This window comes from Talpa europaea, assembly GCF_964194135.1.
Source record: "Talpa europaea genome assembly, chromosome: 7".
NCBI classification, from domain to species: domain Eukaryota; kingdom Metazoa; phylum Chordata; class Mammalia; order Eulipotyphla; family Talpidae; genus Talpa; species Talpa europaea.
Window position 1 is genome coordinate 66,212,770 of NC_140074.1, and position 20,861 is coordinate 66,233,630.

The 20,861-nt window shown below is 49.3% G+C and overlaps 1 protein-coding gene across 1 annotated transcript in view; it reads left to right on the forward strand.

Annotated features, from left to right (window-relative positions):
* PAPPA (pappalysin 1) overlaps positions 1–18,119 on the forward strand; it is a gene marked incomplete at both ends in the record, with an annotated part of 230,926 nt that extends 212,807 nt beyond the window's left edge. Inside the window, 3 exons of the mRNA XM_084237287.1 lie at positions 490–561; positions 4,944–5,042; positions 18,012–18,119. Of these exons, the coding sequence (XP_084093413.1) occupies positions 490–561; positions 4,944–5,042; positions 18,012–18,119 (279 nt within the window). The remainder of the gene's footprint in view (positions 1–489; positions 562–4,943; positions 5,043–18,011) is intronic.
* Positions 18,120–20,861: the final 2,742 nt, after the last annotated feature.

Consider the following 20,861-nt stretch of genomic DNA (forward strand, 5'->3'; position numbering starts at 1 on the left):
TTCTCCCATCTTCCTGCAACAGCCACACACATGCACACACATGCGCACACAAGACACATGTGAATATCACATGTAACATGCACAGTCACCTGTGTGGGTCATATGAGACACTCACATGCACACATATGGCCACAACAGAGACTCATGCACATGCACACACTATCCTTCCCCTTTCCTCACACCTCATCCCCAACTCCTGCCACAGAGGGCCGCTTTGATCATACCTCCATCCCCTACTTCTGCTCCTCTTCATCCCTTATTCTTGCTGGGAAAGACAGAATTGTGACACCTCCGATGAACACAAATATTTTAATATTACTGCTTCTGATATTGCAAGTACCCAGAAAAATTGTCCATGGACATGCCAGGGTGAGGTCAGGACTTGGAAGATCCAAGAAGAGGTGGTGTGGTTGAATGTAGTGCCAGCAAGATGGCTCCCTCCCACCCCCAAACCCATTAACCTCTCTCTCTCTCTCTTTCTCTCTCCAGAGAGTCGTCTGCACAGCTGGTCTCAAGTGGTACCCTCACCCTTCTCTCATCCACTGTGTAAAAGGTTGTGAGGTAAGTCGCTAGAAGTGATCCTATTGTTATTGTTCTCTTTATCCCAGCCACCATCCCCTGTATCTAGTAGGTGCTGCAAATATCCCTTGTGTAGACTTTTGGGACAAGAATCAGCAGTCCCATTTCACAGGCCATGGAACTGAGGCCCAAAGTTATCAACAGATATACCCAATTATACACCTACTAGATAACAGAGTCAGGATTCCAAGACAGCTTTTTCTGATTCCAAAATCTGTGTTCAGCATGATATTAAATCTGTAAGCAGTTGTAGGAGAAGCCCTCTGACCTAGCATCCATCATATGCTAGGAATTTTAGCAGCATGATCATGCTTAACCTTGGTGGAACCACATGAGACTGCTCTTTTAAAAACCCCCACTTTGCTGATGACCATTATTTGTAGGTCACTTCCTGTGCCACACATGCTGGTCATTCACTCCACCTTTAACCCCAGAAGTAATATAGACACCTTAGATCCAACTGTTGACCTGGCAATGGAAGATCCTCTTTGATCCTTCAGTTCTCTGGCTTGGCAGTTGAGGCGTTTCATTCTGGGAAGCTGACATACAGAGAGCCATCTCTGCCTCTCAGGGACGAGCTCAGGGACGGGCAGGGACAGGGTTCTTGTATTCACCTGTGTTCTCAAGGGAGCTGCTGTCCTCGGGATTCAGAGACATTTCAGCGTCTCTGCCCCTGGTGGTGCTCAGCTGGCAGTGAGAAAGCAGACCCAAATCCCATCCAGGTGGATGCCTAAGCCCTGGAGTCTCCCCAGAGCCCATTCGAGAAAATGCAAGTGAAAAGGACTAGAACGTGCTCAAGAAAAATGTATTTGATGAAATTCTTAAAAGGTCAGAGCCCGAAATACTCCCTGAGATGTGCAAATGTAAACTTGTATTTCAAAGATGGAGAAGCTGAGAGAGAGCTAGACAGTGGCCAGATCTAAAATTTGACGTAAGCTCAAAACTAGAGGGCTCAGACTGTGCTCTAACCCCACTCATTTGTGGGGTCGGCGGGTCAGAGGGAAGATGGGTAGCCCAAAGTTAACAGCCTAATAGTCACAGAGCAAATCATGAGCCCAGTTGTAGGGTAAAAGTGATGGTCGGGAGTTTACGCCGCTTGCCGCTGTGGCCATCACCTGTGGCTTTGAAAGCAGGAGACGCTTGGGAGTGTGGGGCGGGGCGCGCGTGACCCTTGGAGTGGGCACACCTGCGCCTGGAGGCTGAGGCTGTAAGGGCGGCGTCCCACTGAGAACGCCTTGTCAGAGAATGGCTGTGAGAGGAAGACAGCGCGAGAAAACACCTGAGAGAACCCAAAAAGAGAGTAAAGATTCGCCGGGGGCTGGGAGGCCTGCCAGCCTCCGGGTCCCCTGGCCTAACCTGCCTGCCCTGCGCCTGGTTGTGCCTTTTCTCTCCCACCAGCTCACCTCCTGCCATGAGCCATCCCCTGACCTGTAAGTATCATAGGACGGTCCGTGGGCATACATTTCTTTCTGTGTATTGGAGGGGGACCCTCTGTGGTTGTGCTCAGGGTACTTGACATTGTACTTCTCCCAAGATTCAGCTCAGACCCCTGCGGCTGTGCATCCTTCCATTGTTCTGGATCATTCCAGCACTTCGGAGAAAGAAAGCTTGGGTTACCTGGGCACTCGTCCTGCTGAGTTGGCAGTCAGGGCAACCAGTGTGACAGCAGAATTGGATCCCTCCTCTGACTCAGCACTTTGAGACCCTCACCTGTCAGGCTTTGCGCCCAGCTGCTGATGCTTATCGCCTTGCCCTTGCAGGTGCCCCTCGGTGTCTTTCCTCCTTAGCTTAGAGCTCCTAGTTTGTCTCTAGTCCGGGGCTGAAAAGTGTGCTTAGAAAAAAATATCCAAAGCCACCAAGGGAGGAACTACCAGCCCGGAGTCAGTCCATCTAGAGGTGGACCTGACAGAGCAAGGGGCCCCTGAGCCTCCTGCCCTCTGTTTCAGGCTGTGTCCAAAATGACTGTTCACTCATTTGTCAGCACGTCACTGAGTCCCTAATATGTGCCTGGCGCAGCTCTGGGCAATGAGGATTCCAGTGGCCTTCGCCGAGTAACTATTTTCCCTGATTCCTCTTCCCCTGATTCACTGTTTAGCTGATCTTGCCCATCGTCCGTCCGTCCGTCCATTCCTCCACCCATCCCTCTATATGGTTTTACTAAGTAACATTGAAGGAACATATATTTGCTGAAGTTTTGCTCAAATCGCCAGGCATTTTGCTAGTAAATCTAGGATATTTAAATGGATGGCACACGTTTCCTGTCCAGAGGGAACTTACCAGATACTTAAAGGAGATAGACAAGTAAAAAGAGGATTCTAAAATGTAAGTGCAAGGCGCTGTGGATGCACAGAGCACCCTGGGGGGTGTGGAGGACATTTTGGAGGGGCGATGTTTGAGCTAGATCTTGAAGAGTGAGCTCTTTGCCAGAACAAATTATAGGAGTAACAGCATGAGAAACACGAAAAATCTCTTAGGTAGCAGTGCTTTTTACACACTATTCCCACTCTAGAAAATTCTCCCTTCACCCTCATCTAATTGACTCCTACTCATCTCATGGTCTCAGCTGAAAAATTTCCTCAGGAGCACCTTGATGAAGCTTCCTGAGTAGGTCAGATCCTCCTGCTCTTTCCTCTGGCTGCGCCAGGTACCTTTCCTCCAGCGTTCTCACCAGAGTTGAAGTTGGGCCATTTGATTATTTGGTTAAAGCCTGTTTTCTCACTGTAGTATAAGGTCTAAAGAAGTCAGAGCTCTGTTTCGACATACAATTGCATCTTTATTTTTAATGGCAATGTGTCTGAAAGGTCAGGAATGGACACAGTGCAGGTTTTCTATGATCCAGCAGACCAGGTAAAGAAGGAGTCAGAGTCCTCAGTGGCTTTTTGCAGGCTTTTATTGGGGTTTACCCAGTACACAGCAGGCAAGGATGCTGGGGGGCCAGGAGGCTGGCAGGCCTCCCGGCCCCCAGCAAATCTTCACTCTATCTGGGCTCTCTGGTGTTCTCTGCTTCTCTCTCGGCTTCTGCTACTTCTTTCTCGGCTTCTCTTTCGGCTTCTGCTACTTCTTTCTCGGCTTCTCTTTCGGCTTCTGCTGGCATCACCATGACTCCGCCCTTAAAAGCCCAGTCTCAGCCCAGGTGAATCCCATCTACCTATGCCCACACCCTAGTCCAGGTGCCCGCCATCAGGCATGCATTCAGGACCGCCAGGATCATCTGTTCTGATGGCGGGAGTGCAGAAAAGCCTGACATTTTTCCTTACCCTACAGTGTCACACACAGTAGGCACTCAATCACTAGAGTTGACTGGAGGGTAGATTGAAGCATGGATGGTGGATGGATGGGCAGATTCATGGATGTGACTACAGGGAAGGGTGCTTAGAGAGGAAAGTTGCTAGTGAGACTGGACATTTTTCTCAGGGGTCAAACTAAAAAATGAACGATTTTCATTCATTTTTTTTTCTCTTTTATCAAGGCATTTTTTTTTTTAATTCTAAGGAAGGGGCACTGGTCTCTTTAGTCTGCTACATATGGCATGTACAGAAGGTGCAGAGCAGAGTCCACGGGTAGATCTCCGAAGGCCTGCCAGAGAAAAGCAGTGGGGATGTGCTGTATCTGCTTGCTGTGTGAACGCAGCATTTTGGTGCATGTTATCATGGCAAAAGAGGTGACACTGCCCCAGTGACCCTGGGGCTCAGCCACGTACCTGTGTACACACCTCTCGGCACAACTCTTGCCTGCCCGCGGCTCTGTCTGTTAGACCCTGGTTTGGCCGCAAACACAGGGCAGGTTCTCTATTGGTTGGGGAAGATGGTTAAAGGAAAGTCCAGGAGCCCTCAGTGACTTTTTCAGGCTTCAATGCTCTTTCTACACCATTTGTTGTAGGGCAAGCCAGCAGGCTTCCCAGGCAGGGAAAGTGGGGGAGGCTGACAGGCCTCCCAGCCCCCAGAAAATCTTTACTCTTTCTCTTTGGGTTCCCTCTGGCATCATTTTGTGGTCCTGCCTCTCGTAGCCATTCTCCATGCTGTGTGGCGCAGCCTGTATAGCCTCAGCCTCCAGGCTCAGGTGTGCCCAGTTACGCATGCCCACACCATACTCCAGGTGCCCACCATCAGGCATGCGTGCCCCACCCTATGCGCCCAAGTGCCTCCTGCATCAGCACAATCAAGGCCACAGGTTATAGTCACAGAGACTCGTGGTGTGGAAGCCTGACCATCTTCATTTACCCTACAAGGGTTTGGGGCTTGAAACCAGGGAGACTGTGAGGTTGGTGAGATGAGAGACAGTCAAACCGTGACGGAACCCATCCTCCTATGATCATGCCAGAGTCTAACAAGACCTCCTTTCCTTCCTGACTTTGTCTCTTACAGCCCTTCATGGGAGACAATTACTGTGATGCCATCAACAACCGAGCCTTCTGCAACTACGATGGTGGGGATTGCTGTGCTTCTACCGTGAAGACTAAAAAGGTAGGCTGGTGTACCCATCTAGGTCGGGGGTCTCTCCACTTGCTGTCCAGGGTGAGCCCTGCAGGCTGGGCAGCCCACGGCCCGTGCTGGTCATGTCTGCACTCGTCTACAAGTTTTATTGTATTGACTGTAGCTCTTGTTGGTCAGTGTTGATCTAATAACATGGCAGGCACTCACCCGGGTTTGGAGGCTCATGGATGATCTTTGCAGAAGTGGTTCTTGACCCTCAGAGCTTAGAGTTATGTTGGAAGGAGACAAAAATCCAATGTGTTCTTATAGAAGGGAAGGATGGCGTGCTGTGAGGGACCAAGCAAGGGGGTGGGGAAGACTCTGTCAAGGATATCAGTATCTTCCATAAGGGCTTAGTGAATGGTGTGCAGAAATGGCCAAGAGAAGAATGTCTGCGGTCGGGGACTAGCATGTGAAATCCTAGACAGAAATGGCATTTTTAGGAGATAGGGTACAGTCTGGAGGACGAAATGAGATGGGACATTATAACAAGGTCAGTCATGGCCTCTGATAATTTTGTTACATCTTCTGGTTTTCACACCTATGGAAGAAGAGGGCATTGGTTGTGATTTGCTTCCTTTCTGTATTAGGATGCAACAGGATTGAAGTGAATGTTGATATTGAAACTGGAATATTTAACTAAGATGCATATCAGCCACTCAGGGGAGAGCAGCCACCTCCTCTTTTCCCTTGATGAGAGCTGGGCCCAGCATCTGGGCCCTAGCCAGGAGTTGGGAGAGAAGTGGTCAGCCCAAATTGAAATGTTCTTGTGATGAATGACTTAATGGGAGACTCTTTCTTTTTTTATACTTCTCTGCAGTATGAACAGAAAGATCATTAGATCTTAAGGTGATCTCTCATTTTAAAGAGGAGGGAACTATGTTCCTGAGACAGGAAGGGCAAAGAATCATAGTCCTAGAGGGAACAACCCCTCTACAGATTTGTTATTTTCTTTATGGGATTCTGAGAGCCATTGGTGGAGTTGTTTGTCCCAGGGGGCTGAGAGAGTGATAGAACAGAGATTTCCGGCCTCCTGCCCCATCCCTTTGTGTTTCAGCATCCTTAAGACAGTGAGTTCCTTCAAGAAAGATGTGACCCTCAAATGCAGAGATGAACAGGGCAAGACCCAAGGAACTCAGTCAAACAGGATTACTATTGCATCTTTTAGTTGATGGATAAGGATGCTGGGTTCTCTGGGATCAGAGTTTGCCCACACCCCTTCTTTCCTTCTTTTTTTTTTTGGGAATACACTTTCTGGTCAAATCCAGTAAAGAAAATAATGTATTAATGCATTTAATTTTAATACAATTATTTTCTATGAATTAATTTTGTTATTTTCCCCAATTATGAAACAATACATATTTTGCTTTTTGGCAAACCCAGAAAATCAAGGAGAACAAAGGCATTCACTGAATTATATTATAACCCAAAGATAACAACCGCTTTCCTTTTGGTGTGTTTTATTGTGAGTATGTGGGCATTTGTATATATCACTGAACTTCCAGTTTTGGATTTTTTATTGAGCACAAAAAAACTTGCCACATAAGAGTTATCTGATATTAGTGTACAATTCTGAGCTTTAGTTTTCACTGTAGCATTTTGTATCCTATGGTCGTGATGTATGATAATTTACATAACCATTCTCCTCTGAAATTTATTTTATCTTTTGAGTTATTTCACTTCTTCACAATGATAAATAATGATGCTCTTGAACATTTTTGCACAAAAACACCTACTATTTTTTTTACAATGGATTCTGAGAATGGTGTGAGCATTTATAAGGCTCTTGATAGCTACTGCCAAAGGAATAGTGTACAGCCATGACTGTTTCACTCCATTGCCATCGGCATTTTTACAAGTGGATGGACGATGAAGTTTGTGTTTTAAATAGAAGGTTATGTCAAACTATGATACTCAATTCATCTGACACTATCAGCTGGAGAAAGAGCAGCTCTGATTTAAAATTTTCCTACCAACCATAACTTACATACTAAAACATAAAATATTATTGGGAAACTTTCTTAAATGGATTGCAATTTCTACAGCGTGCATGGTAGGGACATGAAGTCATGAGAGGAGGGCTCAGGTGCTGATTCCACGTTATTATCGTCACTGAAGTTTATCTATATGTAAAACATAGATGCAGGGGCCATTTTCACTCTGTTGCTGTAATGAGTTCAGCTGCGGCGGTTTCAGACTGCCCCTCCGCGGAGGACCCAAAGTCCTTTGCTAGTCCCAGAGACGCTTCCTAGTCTTTTCTTGCCTCTTGTTTTACATCCATACTAGAAATGTAACTTCGGCTTTTTGTGGGTAAAGAGCCCCTTCTTCCTTTTTCTGCTGGCCCAGGCTGCAGAGCTCGGCTGCGGCTGTGCTGCCTTCATGGAATGAGATGAGGTTCCCTGAGGGTCTCTATCCACCCAGCACTATGTTCGCTGTGTGCACACACATGGCCGCATCCCGATGCGGTGTCTGCCTGTTGTGGGGCGAAGGGAAGGCAGGCAGGGGAGCCAGGAGGCCCCCAGACCCCTGCGAATCTCTACACTTTTTTCTCTGGCCTTCTCTCTCGTGGTCTCGCCTCTTCTGTAGTCACGCCACTTGCCCTCGTGTAGCCATCTCCCCGTGCCCATCTCTGTGTGACGATGCCCTTAACAGCCCTGACCTCTAGGCTCAGGTGTGCACACTTACGCATGTTCTAGGTGTTCACAATCAGGTGCGCGTGCCCCCCACCCATGCTCCCAGGTGCTTTCTGTATTAACATGATTGTATCCACAAGTGATAGCCACAGAGGCTAGTGGCCTAAAAAAACCTGATCAATTCACCCTTCACTGCCCTTGCCAAGCTCACTGTGTATTAGGGGAGTCAGACATTAAGCAGCGATGTGCACAACCCCACATTCAGTTACCTGGGCGAGGCAATGGAGGAAGGTGATGAGATGCTATAGAGAATAATGAGGAGTCCAGGAAAGCTTCCCTAAGGCAGGGGCAAGACCTGAGGATGAGTAGGAGTTTTCCTGGTGGGGGTGAGAGGTAGCTGTGGGAGAATGGAGAGAACTGTGTGTGCATCAGGCGGAGGAGAGTGCCTAGAGGCCTCTCTGGAGGTGCAGATGGCTCTGCTATAGTTGTTAGCTGTTTGGAAGTATTTGGGGCTTTCTGCGGATTTGAAATCCCTGGCAGTCTGACATCTGCAGAAAGGTGTCTCCAGTCAAAGCTAGAATACTTACAATTTCAATTTCTCAGTCGATGACAAAACACAGCAAAATAACTTAGACTTTGAAAAATATCATGACTACAAGGGAGGAGAGGAGAGAAGTCCTGTGGACCTTCGAGAAGGGCATGTGCACAGAAGTGGAACATGTGCACAGAGAGGTGTGAGCCTGAACTCCCCAAATTACAGTGTTGTGTAAACAAATGGCAAATAAACATAAAACTTGATAAAAAATAGAATAAACAATAAGTCCCAGTTTAACTTCTAAACAAATTCCAACTTAGTGAAAACTTCTTCCTTACACACATCCCCGCAGTAGGCTGCTTGCTAAAGCCAGTAGCCCAGAGCAGAGCGTAACACAAGGCACTTTTCATGAATGCCACTTCCATTGGATGCTCGTCCTCACTTGTTACCTGTTTAATCCTCACGTCAGCCCCGACATGTCAGGTCACGTGTATCCCTCACTGCACAGGTGAGCCTGGCGCAGGGCACCTCGGGAAGGCTTGAGGTCAGTGGCTGTGCGTGCAAAATTCCTACCCTGTCTGTCTCATGAGCCCAGTTCCTTGTCCTGCATGGGGCCGAGTCTGAGAGGAGGATGGGGGGCGGCGGTTAGGACTAGTGCTGGGGTTCCTGGGGCTGCTTCTCCCAGTTCCCACAAGTGACATTTCACTGTGGTCCCTGGGGTGTGGGCCCCTCCTCTTGGCAAATTTTGGTGAAAGTAACTTTTCCCTGCAACAAAGTCAAGGTGGGGAGGAGATGAGGCTCTTTGGCTTACCAGACACCCCTGATGTCCCAGACAGGAGTTTCCCCTGTGCAGCTTCCAGCCTGCAGCTTCCATGGCAGGAAGCCATTTGCGGGCAGGAGAGCTGGCTTTCTTCCTCTCATTCCTCTGCCCCTACCTGCTAGACCTTTCAGTCCCCACCTGTACTCTTGGCGGGAAAATCCCCTTCCCATCAGCATTCCCACTGGCGCTCAGAAACTCATCGATATGGAGGTTCGCGTCCCAAATTAGAGGAATTCTGTGAACTGAGCACTTGCCATGTTCTTGGCCATGAGTGGTAAACCTCTGTGTACATTCTCACTCTTCAACTCCAGAACCACCCAGCAATTTGAGGCTCAGAGAGGTGGAATCATTCGTACAAGGTGACAGAGCCATGTAGAATTTAGGATTTCCGGACTCCAAACCAGTAATAGTCACTACTGTTTACTGAGAGCTTTCTATTGGCCAGGCATGGTACTAAGTGCTTTACCATGTGTCATTTTATTTGATCTGCACAGTAGCCCTCTTGTAGGTGTTGTCTGTTCATTCTCATTTCACAGACAATGCAGCTGAGGCTTGGAAGGGTCAAGGTCACACAGGCAGTGCGTGGTAGAGCTGAGATGCAAACCGAGTGTGCCCAAGCTGCACAACACCTGCTCTCAGCCCTGTTCCGAGGGCTTGAGCCTTCCCTTCCCCTGACTGGTGGCTTCTTGCTTCATAGACTGTCTGGACTAGAGTCCCCCATGAAGCACTCTGTGCCTTCTCCCACATTTCCTTCTGGCCAGCTTTCCACCTAAATCTCTTCCCAGTCCCCAGAGCCAGAGCCTCCTGGTTCCTTGGCCCAGAGTGATGTCTCTCTGCTTCCTCCATCCTTCCTCTCCTTGTTGGTCTGCACAGACACCTGCTATTCAGCGTATCTGCCTGTGGTGGCCTGGACTCAGCTGTCAGACGAGAACAAGATGATGCAGAAACTCCGTCTGACAGGGGTGACCAGTTTCCCACCCAGACACCTGTCTGTGGAGCAAGGCAGACAGGAAGGGCAGGACTCAGCTTCTCAGTGTGTCAGATTATTATTTTCCTGTTGGAGCCTTGAGGAGTCTTGAATACAGAGCGGATTTCCAGAAATGTTGCTTCAACAGTTACCCCTCCTGATAACAAAAGTAGTCGTGTGTAACTGGAATCCCTCTAAGTGGCATGTGAAAGGCAGGCAGGGGAACAGCATGGCCATATTCACACACCTAGGCTCTCTAAGGTACAGAGAATACTGAAATACTGACTATATCATGTTTCAGGCGGCTGCTAAGAGGCTGGTTCTGGAAGATGTCTGGGAGTTGGGTGGAGGCTAGGTTCTGTGACCTTGGGCATGCTAGGTTCACCCAAAGTTTTTGTCTCCTGAAAACTCAGATAAAAGTAGCATGGCTTCCTGGGCAGGGTGATGATGAAACAAGGACTTGAAGGCTAGTCAGAGATGGGGCCAGTCAAGAGTAAGAAGAGTTTAATCCCAGAAGCGTGTCCCAGCACAGGGTCACATGCCTAAGTGATGAGTTTAAGTGTAGGATTGCCATATTTCTTTGCTAAATCTAGGGGACAATGGACTCTGGATTCTTGGGAAAGGACATAGGCCCTAATGTAGCCCATTGAACTAATGAGGCTTGTGATCATAGTTGTTATTAGAGAGCAGCCTGCTCAGCAGAGTGGGCCAGGCTGAAGGGTGGGGTGTTGGGGAGTTTAGGATGTAACAAGTGACTCCACCACCTCCACTTAGCCACCAGAATGCTTGGAAAACAAGTCAGATAGCATCACCTAGAGAAATCTCTAGGTGAAACTTTTCAGTGACTCCTTAGAATAAAAACCAGTTCTCCCAATGACAGACAAGGCCCCAGGTGCTCTCCCCACCCTCATGAACTCGCTGACCTCGCCTCCCACTCATGGTGTGTCCCCTCCCTTAACTCCAGCCCTTTGGACTCCCTGCTGTCCCTTGCACAGGCCAGGCCAGCTCCTACCTTAAAGCCGTTGTCACTGGCTGCTCCTTTGACTGAGAACATTCTTCTCTATTCATCCTCATGACTCACTTGCTCCCCTCCTCTAAGTCTGCCTGAGCATCATGTCATGTTCCCAGTGAGCCCCACCCTGACCACCCACTTTACCTCACCCTAGCACACCCACACCCATTCGCCTTGGCTTCTGCTTTTTTATTCGTTCCATAACATGTATCACTTTCACACGTACTATAAAACGTATTTATTATTACCTGGCAGTCCCTACCCCTTTGCCACTAGAATGCAAATCCATGAGGGCAAGAGCACGCAACTCTTGTGTACACTGATATTCTGACTCTCTGAGATACTCTGCTGGGCCATGAGCAAGATGGACCCAGCCCCAGCCATGTCTCGTGGTCCAGTGGTCGGGCACTTTGAATATCATAAGGGCCAATGAAAACACAGCCGTAAGGGGGGTCAAACAGAGGACAACACTAGAAATGAGATGTGAAAGGGGTAGTGGGTCCTACCCAGGTGGAGGGAGTAGGGGAAAGAGCAGAGATGAAGGATGCAGCTGAAAGGAGTGTTTCTGGCAAGTGGCACAGTCCGTGTAAATGCCCGCCTCTAAGGGAGTGTATTAGGGAAACAACAGCTCCAGAGTACTGCTAGATCTCAGTGCAGGAGGGAGGGAGGAGGACATGTGCCTACAGGAACAAATAAGGCCATTATAAACCAAAGCAGGGAAACTGAACTTTCTCCAAAGGGCAGTGGGGGCGCTGGTTGACTTTAAGCACTGAACTAGCCTCAGAAGATCCTGGGAGGCTTCCTGGGAGGGGAGGGGTCTGCTTAAATTGAAAGATTAGGAAAAGACCACAGGCCAAAAGCTCAGCAGGTTAAATTCATTCCTCCTTGATCAGAAGTCACTGGCTGCAAGAGTATTTGAGCTTTCCGCATTTGGGGCGGAGCTTTGTCTTTCCTTGGGGATGGATTAGACTCATGTTAGCTTGCTCCTATGAAGGAGTTAGGTATGCCAGAAAGTTGTCACCCTCATCCTGATTGTCAGTATCACCACCACATCGTCACCACCACCACCACCATTTAATGAGTACGTAGTGGAGCCTACGCAGTGTGCTAAGGGCTTTGAGTTTTACACTTGACTCAAAATAGTTATATGTGGTGGGACTGTTATTGTCTCCATGTTATAGGGACACTGCAGCCCCCAAAGGAAGTAACTGGCCTAATTGTATCGCGGAGTCAACAGCAGAGCAAGGAATCAACCAAGTCTTCTTCTCATCTAGGCTGGCCCTTCCCTCCACTCTGCCCACGCTTTTTCTCCATTTATCCTCCACCTACCCACATCCACACTGGCCTCTGTATTCATCAGCTGCCTGCCCTGTGCCCCACACACAGGCCCCGCAGCCTCAACAAGCTCAGCCACAGGGGAGCCCTGAGACTTGACATCCAGCAACATTCCAAAGATGGTGGGACCCAGAGTGGTGGAGTGACTTGCCTAAGGTCCCACAGCAGGCCGGGGGGTAGGGGTGGGAGTAGAGGAAGGCAGGTAAGGTTTCCTGAGCTTCAGCACAGGGTGTCTCTTGCTTTCCCTGCTGCATGCTCTTTACTTGTTACCTTCCTGTGGAGTCTGAGTCAGAATCCAGCCCCTGCCTGTCTCCTCGCCTCAGACAAGACCTGCAGCCAGGGCCTGGTGGTGCAATTGCCTGGGCTGCGTTCCTGAGCCGCTCACACATGCACATGGAGGTGTCAGCCTGGGCAGCTCACCCAGGAGAAAGCCCTGTGCCCAAGCATCATCTCCAGCCCAGAGTTAAAGAGGAAAGGATTCCGACCTCCCATCATTAACCTGGGCTTGTTGACAGAATCTCTGAGTGGGTGGCCATGCGGTTTATGGACTAGGCCAAGCCCATGCTGCTGGGAATCCCAGCTGTCAACTGGGCACCATGTGCTTGAGCTGCGGGTGGCAGGTTTTCTTAGGAGGCTGTCTGGGAGAAAGGTGGGTGGCTGCTTGGGGACTCAGAGACCCGGGGGTCCAACTCAGAGCTGATGATCAGGATGTGACTCCTCTCTCCAGGCCTCAGTTCCCTCTCTGTGCAAAGGGTGCAGACCCTTTTCTTGCTCTACCGGCCTCTTGGGGGAAAACACTGAGAAGTGTTGTGGATGGGACTATAGGTTCCACATAGCGGGGTTTCGGATCCTGCTGTCCTCTCTGTGACTGGTAGTGAAGGGCCTGGGGCAAGTGTTTTGTCTGAAGCATACTGCAGTCGCGATTTCTCATGTGCAAGGTGAGACACTAACAAAGATGCCTTCTGAAGGTTGTGCGGAGCCGAGGAGCGAGGCTGTGGGAGTCCTTTGGCTCATGGAGGGCCTCGCTGCTGTAAAGCATGTGTTTGCTGCTGTGAACCTGTCCTGACAGGCTTCCTTCTCGCCCAGCACCTAGGAGCAGCTATAAGGTGCTGGAGCCTGGTGATGTCCACCTTCCTCTTCCCACTTTCAGGCCCCTGATCAGAGAGGATGGTGGGGACCTGAGGAAACCGCCCCCCACCCCAGTGGACTCTGAACAGGCAGGTGATAGAGGGGATGGGCAGGGCTGTGTGTTCTGTGCAGGGTCCCCTGCCAGCTGGTTGGAGACACCTTCTCACTGACTCCTCCCTGGGACCCTGTGAGATCTTTACGACGCCCTCTTCTCACAGACAGGGCTTGATGAGCACAGCTGCCAGGGATTTGCCCCGCATTGGGTGGCGCCTCCACGGAGAGCCCACCTGAGCCCATCTGTCCCCTCTGCGGTTCCTGGCGAGGGTGCGGTACAGGGGCTGAGTATATAAGCATGCGGTGGAAACAAGCAGGCTCTGGATCTGCCACTGAGACCAGACCTCTAGAACGTGGTGTTTTCTGATGGGGTTTCCCTCCCAGAGGGTCCAGAGGAACCTTGGGGGAAGATGCTGAAACTGCCTGGGCTGGCTCTGGGAGGGAAGAAGGTGGCCACACACGCCGCCATCACCAGCATGGCCGGATGGCCTGAGCAGCTCACAGTGGCAGGGCCTGCTCGCTGCTGGTTTTGGAGAAGTGGATAGAACTGGGAGGTGTCAGAAAGGAACATGCAAGGCAGGGCTCCTGGAGAAAGCCTATTTTTCTAGGAAGTTTCTGGCCAGGGTGTTACCTTCTGCTTGTTTCAGACTAAGGATTTTCAGAGATGGGAAGGTAGAGATCATTAAAATCAAATCCTAATGTATGAGAAGTAAATTGAAGTCTAGCAAAGAGAAGGTTCACTATCGATTCAGGCAGATAGATAAAGGAGAGTCCTGGAGCCCTCAGTGGATTTTTCAGGCTTTAATACTCTCTCAGGGAACCAGGTACACCAGGCAGGGAAGCTGGCATGCAAGGAGGCAGGGAGGGACTGGGCAGGAGGGGGGCTGTGGGGCAGGCAGGCATCTGAGCCACCCAGCCCCCCTCCAAATCTCTATATGGTTTTTCTGGGTGCTCTCTGGCCTTCTCTCGTGGTCTCAACTCTTCTGTAGTCACCCGTGCTCTTGGTAGCCATCATCCCACGCTGTCCTCCCTTAGTCCTTATACCCAGCCTCCAGGCTCAGGTGTGCACACTTCCATATGCCCGTGCCCACGCTCCAGGTGTCCACCATCAGGCATGGGTGCCCCCGCTCCCAAGCACCCTCTGCATCAACACTATCAAGGCCACAGGCGATAGCCACAGAGGCTCGTGGCGTAAAAGATCTGTTAATTCACTGACGCTACAGGCAGTAACTTGTACAGTCACACAGTGAGTGGGTGCAAGGGCAGGGGCTCCCTGACTTGTATTTGGTAGGCGTGTGCGTGTTTTTCATGTGTTTCCCCACTCATGGCCCCCTCCTGAGCCATGTGCACGTGCAGAAGTCTGTCCGTCCAAGAAGGGTCTGCAGTTGGGATGTAGTGGAGTAAAGGCAGGTGATGCTATAGTCTGTGGTCAGATCTGTGCTGGGGGACGTGGTGCCTGAGATAAGGCCTGGAGAATGAACAGGAACAAGCAGTGAGGGTAGAAGGGCTTTAATGGTATTTGAGGAACCTGTAAAATCAACAAGCCCTGGGAAGTGAGGGAAGAAGAGACATAGCTGAGGGTGAGAAGTGTGTGGTGGTGAGACCATGTGAGGCCTTGAACTTGTGGAGAGGATTTTGGGTTTTATTCTGAGAGAACCTATGGGTTGTAGAGCCCAACGGGAGGAGTTAGGGGGGAAAATTGTGCAGACAACATGAGGGGTAGCTGGATTGTTCTAATGTGGGGATGTGGGCAGGGACAAGGGGGGGACAGATAAAGGGATGGGTGAGCTGCGGACAGAGCTCTGCCCGTATCTGGGAGGGGGAGACAGGCAGAAAGGTGTCACAGATGGTGACATCAGAGCTGTGAGGAACTTGATTCCATGTGCACACTCTGGGGCTTCCACATGTTTCTTCTCTGATCCTCATGACCCTATGCAATACAGTATTCTTTTAATCACCCTACAATAGACAGAGTAGAAACTAACGATTGTGGCAGTAAAGGACTTTTTCCCAAAACTGTCCAGCAGATACGAGGCAAATGAGGATGCCAACCCAGGCTTTGCCCCCAAACCCATGTGGTACTCTTTTCTCCAGACCCCACTTGTCAGACTGAGACTTGGCTATGCCCTCCCACTAGGATGGGAAGGTCTTTCTCTATGTCTCTTCCAGTTCTAACATCTTCTGAGTGAAGAGGTTGCAGAACAATGATCTAGATTGGAAGACCCAGCCTCCACAAAGACATAGAGGCTGGGTAGCAAATGCCCTGAATTGGGAATAGCAGGTAGTTGTAAACAGAAGATAGGGAGTGCATGGAGAAGATGTAAGCTGCCTACCACAGCATCAGCACCAATGAATCTAAGTTAAATGGGCCTTCCCGGTGGTGCAAGGGGTTGAACACAGCACTGTGAGGTTGTCCACAGTCTCTGCAGCAGGAGTTCGATCCCTGGCCGGCCAGGGACCTGACCCACATGGCACAGCAGACCACTCCTGTCTCCCCCGCTGCTACCCTCAGCAGTGTATTTCAGTCCGTCCATCTGTTCTGCTCCCCACTCTGTCTCTGGTGAATCCTCTAACCCCCCACACCTCTGGTGTGTACCCCAGTTCTTGTATGCATAAATGAATCTTTTTAAAAAAATAAAATGTCAAAAAATAAAAGAAAAAGATGCATTAGCCAGCAATGCTAATAAAGGGTCAGAGAGGGTCACAGAATAGAGATATGGCTGAGCACTGAGCACGTATCAAGCTCCATGCGCTTGGTGTTTTCCAGCAGTTTTACCCTCATCCCTATCACAGCCTCCAGAGGTGTGTGCTTTCACTATTTTCCATCTAATGAATGCATTCACTGAGGCTCAAATTGTCACAAGCCCAAGGTCACACTTAAAGAGGAAAGAGAGCTGGGGTTTCTCCTTAAGTCCCCTGTTCAGTCCTACAATTTTTTTTTAAAAATATTTTTTATTTACTTATGCATGCAAGAACTGGAGTACAGGCCAGAGGTGAAGGGCGTGAGAGGATTTACCAGAGACAGACTGGGGAGCAGAACAAGTGGATCTACTGAAATACACTGCTGAGGGGAGAAGTGGGTGAGACAGGAGAGGTCTGCTGCACCATGTGGGTCAGCTCCCTGGCTGGGGAGTGAACTCAGGCCTTGGTGGCTGGCAATAGCTGAGACTTAACTCCTGCTCCACCAAGGAGGCCAAATTCCCATATTTTAAGTTATTGCAAAATTGCAGAACAGAGAGCGGTTCGGAGGGAGGGGGAATGGCAGGGAACGTGAGTGGGGAGGAAAGGCAATGAGACAGAGAAGCTGCCTCAGATATGGCAAGTGAGTCCATGAGCTAGAAAGACAGTGATGCTCCCTGAGACTGAGCACTTGGAGACCCTGTCCAGGCAGGAGGCGAATGAGGTCATTAAACCCATCTGCGCAGATGGGGACCCTCTGGGGAAAGCTGTATGCAAATGTCATGATGCAATGAGGTGAAATCCACTTTGGTCGCCCAGGCTGGGGCTCAGGCAGGGACTGCACTGTGCTCTTTGGAAAGACAGCTTATCTGCTGCATGGGGAAGACATTTGCTTTGCTGGGCTTTTCTATCGGTTTCTAGAAGGGAAAGCCAGCCCAAGGTCACTGAGCATGTGAAAAGATATACTGAAAACTAAAATAATTCAGGCCTCTAAGTTTTCCCTTTTCCCCCAATTTTCAGATTTATTTTCATTTCCTTTTATCCTTCCCCCAGATTTCTCAACACATACATATATCAAAACATAAACATTGCATACCTTTCAATTTTTCTGATGCTGAAATATGCTCCTGAGATCCTTCTACCAGATTTTGCACAAACTCTTAAGATTTCAGGTGTCCTTGGAAGAAACTTGCTGAGACATGCTTTTGTTGTTTTCCTGAAGGCTTCCCCAAATCAGAATTGCCAATATGTGCAGAGTTGTTCTCCGAAGATACTTTCACAACCTTTATTTTACTGGATCACCACAGTGGTCCTATAAGAGATCTTCCACTGGACAATTCCCTTAACCAACCCTTGATTTTGTTGCACCCTGAGAGTTCACATTGCAAGGTGGGTCTCAGTTGATCAGCTCCACGGCTATGCAACTGAGGCCCAGAGAGAGGTAGCTTGCCCTACTTGAAGAACCAGATTTTTCCCCCAGGACTTTGGACAAACACTGGCCCCTTTCTGAGCATCAGGGATTGTTTTGGTACCCAGCCTCAATGTCAGAGTTTTCAGCATTTTCCTGTTTAGCGAATGCTGAGCACATTGCCTGGCCCCTAGTGAATGCCCCCCTGAAAATGGAAATCACTATAATTGCCATAGTAAAAATTGTCATGGGACTAAGTGAGAAGCACAAGTCACAGCTTGAACTTGACTCTGCTGCCCCCACAAATCCAATGATGACCCCTGCCCTGACATTCTGAAAATTGTCTCTCTAGTCCCACCATGTGGCTCACCTCTTCTCTGTCTCTGCAGGTCACCCCTTTCCCTATGTCCTGTGACCTACAAGGTGACTGTGCTTGTCGGGACCCCCAGGCCCAAGAACACAGCCGGAAAGACCTCCGGGGATACAATCATGGCTAAGGAAGGCCAAGGAGCTGTCAAAGAATTCCCAGCGCCAGGACCTGCATCCCTTTGGTATTGATTTCACCGTCAGCTGCTCAACGGAATGGCCTCTCCACACCAGGGATCCTTAGCGCCCAACCGGTCTGCCTTTAATTTCTCCAAGGAAGGACTAAGTGGGGGCACATGAACCAAGTCTCACCTTGCCGAACGATGGAATGGAATCCCATCCCAAAGTCTTAGGTGGATTGCACATAGAGTGTGCAGTCCCAGAGCCTCCTAAAATTCTAACCATTTGCCACATGACCACAGCAAGAAACAAGTTCTGTACCTAGGAGTGTGCATCTCTGTGGTTAGTACCTATGCATGCATACACACCCATGCAGACAGCATGTGAGGGCAGTTTTGGAGACTGAGCAGAGAGATACTGGAGCAAACTTTCCTTTTCCAAGCTCCTAGCCAACACTGTCCTTGGGAGAAAGAGAGTTGCACAAACTGCTAAGACCAAGTGTTGAGATGCCAAGATAGCTCACACCCTGAGGCTTGGAATACGTAGGCCTGCACAGTTGTGCAGTTCTTTGGGATTGGAAGTGAAATGTCTCTGATCACCTGCCTTCCAGGGATGTAGGACCCAAGAAAAGGTAAAGAATCCAAGGTATGCAAAGCCCCCCCCCCCTCAATCATTCCTCTGCTGTGAGGGATTTTACCCCTACTCCAGGGTTTGAGGTCAAGCTGGAAATGGCTTAAGATTCCATGTCAAGGTATTATACCAGCCCCCTGCTTGAGGCCATGATATCCCTCCAGAACCCACCCATTCCCCAAATCTTGCCTTGGGACCACATTTGCTGCTACTTTTCCTGCTGCTCTATCCTATACATTGAGTACCCCAAGATGGTAGGACTAGGTTAGAAAAAACCCCACACAACCAAACAGTCTGCCTTAAAAGTGACCCACACTTTTTCCATAGCTCCTCACTTCTCAGCCCTTCTGCAAGAGGAGTCCCCCATGCGTGGACTTTTCCCCCTGGAAAAAGTCAAGGGACTTGAGATGCTGGAACCTTCACTGAGTCCAGAATGTCGAAGCCAGTGTTAGATTTTATAATCAAGTGGAACAGTGTTAAATGTCTATGATGTTGGAGCCATCCGAGATTATTGAAATTGTAGGAACCCTTGAGTTATTACCGTTGTCCCAGTCTTCTCACTCTGCAGGCTAGAGGAGGCTCTGGTCTGAGGACCTCACTGTTGCTTTGAGTATCTATGATTCTGGAACAGAGCAGCATCTTGGATATGATCACTCCAGACTGTTCCAGAGGGCCATCTGAAGGAAGCCAAAGAGTTCGCAGCCTCAGTCCCCAACAACCCAACATGGTCATCCCGTTGCCCTGATAGTCTTCCAGCTACTGCTGTGCCCGTCCCTCTCTCCCATGTTCAGCCTCCAAAAGTTAAGAGGAAGTTAGTCAAACACACCTGGAAGCACCCACCTCTTTTTGGCTTCTCTCTCACTCTTTTCAGTCAGTTACCGACCCTATGAAATCATTTGGGAAGAGACTAACACAGAATGAGGGGGAGGGAATGGATTTGACATTTTTTGAGACCCGGAACTAAGAAAGCGAGGAGATAGGAATGTCTCAAAAAAAGATTGCTGAAAACCAGGTCATCTCAAGTCTAGGACAGACAACAACAAAGACTGGCCCTGGAAGGGAAAAGACCAGGCATGAGTGCTGACCCTCCAAGGCGAGGTAATGTTGGAATCAACAGGGATTGATTCCACAGGGACCAAAAATAACTGCAAAAACCTTACTGTGTCACTGGCAACAGCACTTACCTGCTGGTCAAGAACACTTGAGAAGACATCTATTGGCCACCTGTGGGCTGTTAAGAAATCTTTCCAGGTGCTTTTCGCACAGGTGCCCACCAATCAGGATGCAGTGCTCAGAGTTTACTTTGCTTTTTCCATCTTACAAACCTAAATTGGGCTCCAGAAGGGAGAGACTGCCACCACTGTTAAGGCCAGGCACAAACCCTTTGTTTCCTCCTTAGAAACTCATATTTCATTTATATTCAGGGCAGGTTTTTCTCTCCCTTCTGTAGTCACTAGGGCCAAACCTTAGCTCCCTCCAAATTATGGAAATAGAATTGATCGCATCTCATTACTCCTCTGCTGTATCTTTCAACTCTTGCCAACTCTTAAAGTCTCTCTCTTGCCCTGGCTGAGTTAGTGACCTGTGTGGTGTTAGCTTAGAAGCTACAGACTAAGAAAGGTAACAGCGTCAGCCAATAGTGCAAAAAAGTCTCAAAGACCCAAAGAGGACATGACTAGTGGTGAGGTGGCAGAGCCACTGAAGACCTTCACCACCGTCCCTGAAATTGATCCTCATCTGCTTTCTTTCTCCACCAACACCCTCATCTCTCCCCCCCCCACTTGGGCTGAGCAAAGTTTCCCAGAGGCTGACTTCCACAGAGCCACAGATTGAGTTGAGCCCATCTGAGCAAAGATCCACCCACTCTCCTTACCATCATTCAACCTGTTACAAATTCATATCTGCCAAGGACACTAGGCAAGAGAGCGACTTAATTGCTGGCCAGCCCTCTGCCCACGTGGCAGGTATAATTCACAGGTGCCCTTCTCAAACCTTAGCACAAGAAGGTCAGCTCCATTCCTACAATGTGCAATACAAATGATCCCACTTTCATTTTCTTTCTGGAAATAAACTCACAGTCTCATCCATTGGATCATCTCCTGCTTAGGACAATGGAATACTCA